Source organism: Poecilia latipinna, unplaced genomic scaffold (genome assembly GCF_001443285.1).
Source record: "Poecilia latipinna isolate Pla-1442-1.1 unplaced genomic scaffold, P_latipinna-1.0 Scaffold840, whole genome shotgun sequence".
NCBI classification, from domain to species: Eukaryota; Metazoa; Chordata; class Actinopteri; order Cyprinodontiformes; family Poeciliidae; genus Poecilia; species Poecilia latipinna.
In genome coordinates, this window is record NW_015113456.1 from 299,206 (window position 1) to 301,746 (window position 2,541).

Genomic DNA, 2,541 nt, shown 5'->3' on the forward strand with positions numbered 1-2,541 from the left:
GGAACTTTACGCAGCACCTACAATTATGATGCCTACCTGACCACAGGATCTAGAACCAGTGACTTTAAGTTTGTATCATCCTACAATGACAACACGCTGCCTTCTGACCAGACTCTGAAGAAAAGTCCAACGGAATTTTCAGATGTATTCGGATTAAATGATTCCTCTCCTCAGGTAGGAATCCATTCTGCTGTCTTTGAGATTGTGGTTTAAGAGCAACCTGATATTGATCAATATTTCTTTGTTTCTTCCAATATTAAAACTTATCATTATTTTTTTAAAAAGCTGTCCGTATATTATCGCGTTGAGTTTCATAATACATAAAATATATTTTATTTAAATTCTAACTCTAGAAATAAGTGCGCTTTTTGTTCTTTTGTATTCCATCCGTGTTTCGTTTTTTCATCTGCGTTTGTCCAGTTTTTTCCTTAAAATGGTTTAGCTTTCATGTTCTGACTGACGTATTTTCACTTGTTGCTGAAATACGGTTTGGCTTTACTTAGGTTCTGGTCAAAACATCTGGTCTTTCTTTGTATTTTGCATTGTTTTTTTTTTCTGAACATATTCAACTGGATTTAGTTTTAACTCGATTGTTAGAGAAACTGTGTGTCCAATATTAACATCAATTTTAAAAATACAGTTCTTTTGGGAAGTTCCATCACACATAGTATTGCCTTACTATGCTCTTAACTGTCTACCATTGAAGTTATTAAATATATTGTATGATTTGTAGAACATATATTAGGCATACCCGCTTTTTGGCGAACGATTTAACGTAACTACACGAATGGAATGCGTGTTTTATTACATTCGGTCCTTTAAGATCCCTCTTTCATGTTGCTAATTAAGACAGCACTTTGCTCCAGTGTCATATTATAAAAAAACTCCTATTTTGCTAGTGGACATTTGTGCCAGCTCTTGATTTTTGCAGTAGAGTAAAAGCTTTTTCGATGCGTTTCTCTGTCCTTGGTTGTGAAAAAAAAAAAAAAAAAAAAAAAAAACACCTTTTTTTTTCCTTTTGCTTTTCCNTTTTGTGCCCGCTTTTTTTTTTTGCGTAAGAGAAAAATTTTTTTCTGTTGGTTTTTTTTCCCTTGGTTGGAAAAAAAAAAAAAAAAAAAAAAAAAAAAACGCTATTTCTTCTCTTTACGTTTGTACCTTCGCACATACGCAACATGATTCTACGATAGAAACATTTCATAATAATTTGCGTTCCGGGGAATAATGCTGCATATTCAGCAATGTCTGCTTATCCCAAATTGCTTAATAATATAAAACATTACATTCGTCATGGTAATTTATTTCGCGTCCCGTTGGCTTTAGATTCGAAATTAACAAATTTTTCTTATATGCATGCGCACAAATGCTAATACACAAGTTTATTTTTTATTGTGCTTCTGTTTGATTTCCTTGATTCGACTTTCCTGAATTTATAGAATGATGAACAAAAATTATAATTTTTTTTTGGTTCATGAGAAAAAAAAAAAAGAAAAACAGAAATACGATCTGTAACGAGAAAATAAATGAAATAATACCGATAATTATTTTAGGCTAAAAACATTAAGAGATTTAAAATAAGACTTTTCGGTGAATTGGTTTATAACGAAAACAATAATAATTGCAATTATTTTTTTTCAATACAATTATAACATTTTTGCAACACAGAATGAATTAATTTTACAGTTTGAAATTAAAAATGTTGGAATATGTGATAACTCTTCAAAATAATATCCACTGTTTTTGATGAGACGTTGTAATATCATTTAAACTCACGGTGTCACTATAGACCCGTTTTGGATTTAAATGTTCTTCAACTGCTTTTGCACACCACACATCGTCGGGCTGGACCTATCTTTTATAATACGTGAATCTGAGGACAAGCGCGGTAGAGAACCTTATTAGGAAATACATTAACCCTCATTCAAAGAAGACGTAGCTTTTGTAGACCAACTTGAAGACGATGCATAAACGACGGTATCTAGAATGGCACGGCCTTATTTTTTTCTTTGTTCTGCTGCAATACTCCCATTGCGATCTGACCTATTCCGTCCAGGAGGAACTGAAACGCGGATCTGTCATTGGAAATATCGCTCAAGATCTGAAGCTGGACTTGGGAAGACTATATGCTCGTAAAATACGGGTCAAGGTTGAAGGAAGCGAAAAAGAGATAATCGGAATTAATCTGAGAAACGGAGATTTATTTGTCACGGGAAGAATAGACAGAGAGGAACAGTGTGGAGAAAACCCAACGTGTATTCTGAAATACGACCTCCTTATGGAAAATCCTCTCGAACTACATCGCTTGTCTCTGCAAGTACTAGACATAAATGACAATCAACCGATCTTTCCAAAGGATATTTTTAAGCTGGAAATCAGGGAGTCAACCGACAAAGGAGCTAGGTATCGCATTAATGCTGCGCACGATGCTGACATAGGCCAGAACACTGTTCAAAGCTACATCCTGCAGCAAAACCCCAATTTTGTGCTTAACATTCAGACGAGCCCTGGGAGAAAATATGGTGAGCTGGTTTTAGATAAAGAGTT

At 34.3% G+C, this 2,541-nt stretch overlaps 2 protein-coding genes across 2 annotated transcripts in view; both read left to right on the top strand.

The window, feature by feature from the left end:
* The window catches only part of LOC106956706 (protocadherin gamma-A12-like), a 29,996-nt gene extending 29,739 nt beyond the window's left edge, over positions 1 to 257 (top strand). Inside the window, exon 2 of the mRNA XM_015047707.1 lies at positions 1 to 257. Coding sequence (XP_014903193.1) covers positions 1 to 213 — 213 coding nt within the window. The 3' untranslated portion in view covers positions 214 to 257.
* Positions 258 to 1,706: 1,449 nt separating this feature from the next.
* The window catches only part of LOC106956702 (protocadherin beta-11-like), a gene marked incomplete at its 3' end in the record, with an annotated part of 14,443 nt that continues 13,608 nt past the window's right edge, over positions 1,707 to 2,541 (top strand). The window contains exon 1 of the mRNA XM_015047704.1: positions 1,707 to 2,538. Within this exon, the coding sequence (XP_014903190.1) occupies positions 1,958 to 2,538 (581 nt within the window). The remainder of the gene's footprint in view (positions 2,539 to 2,541) is intronic.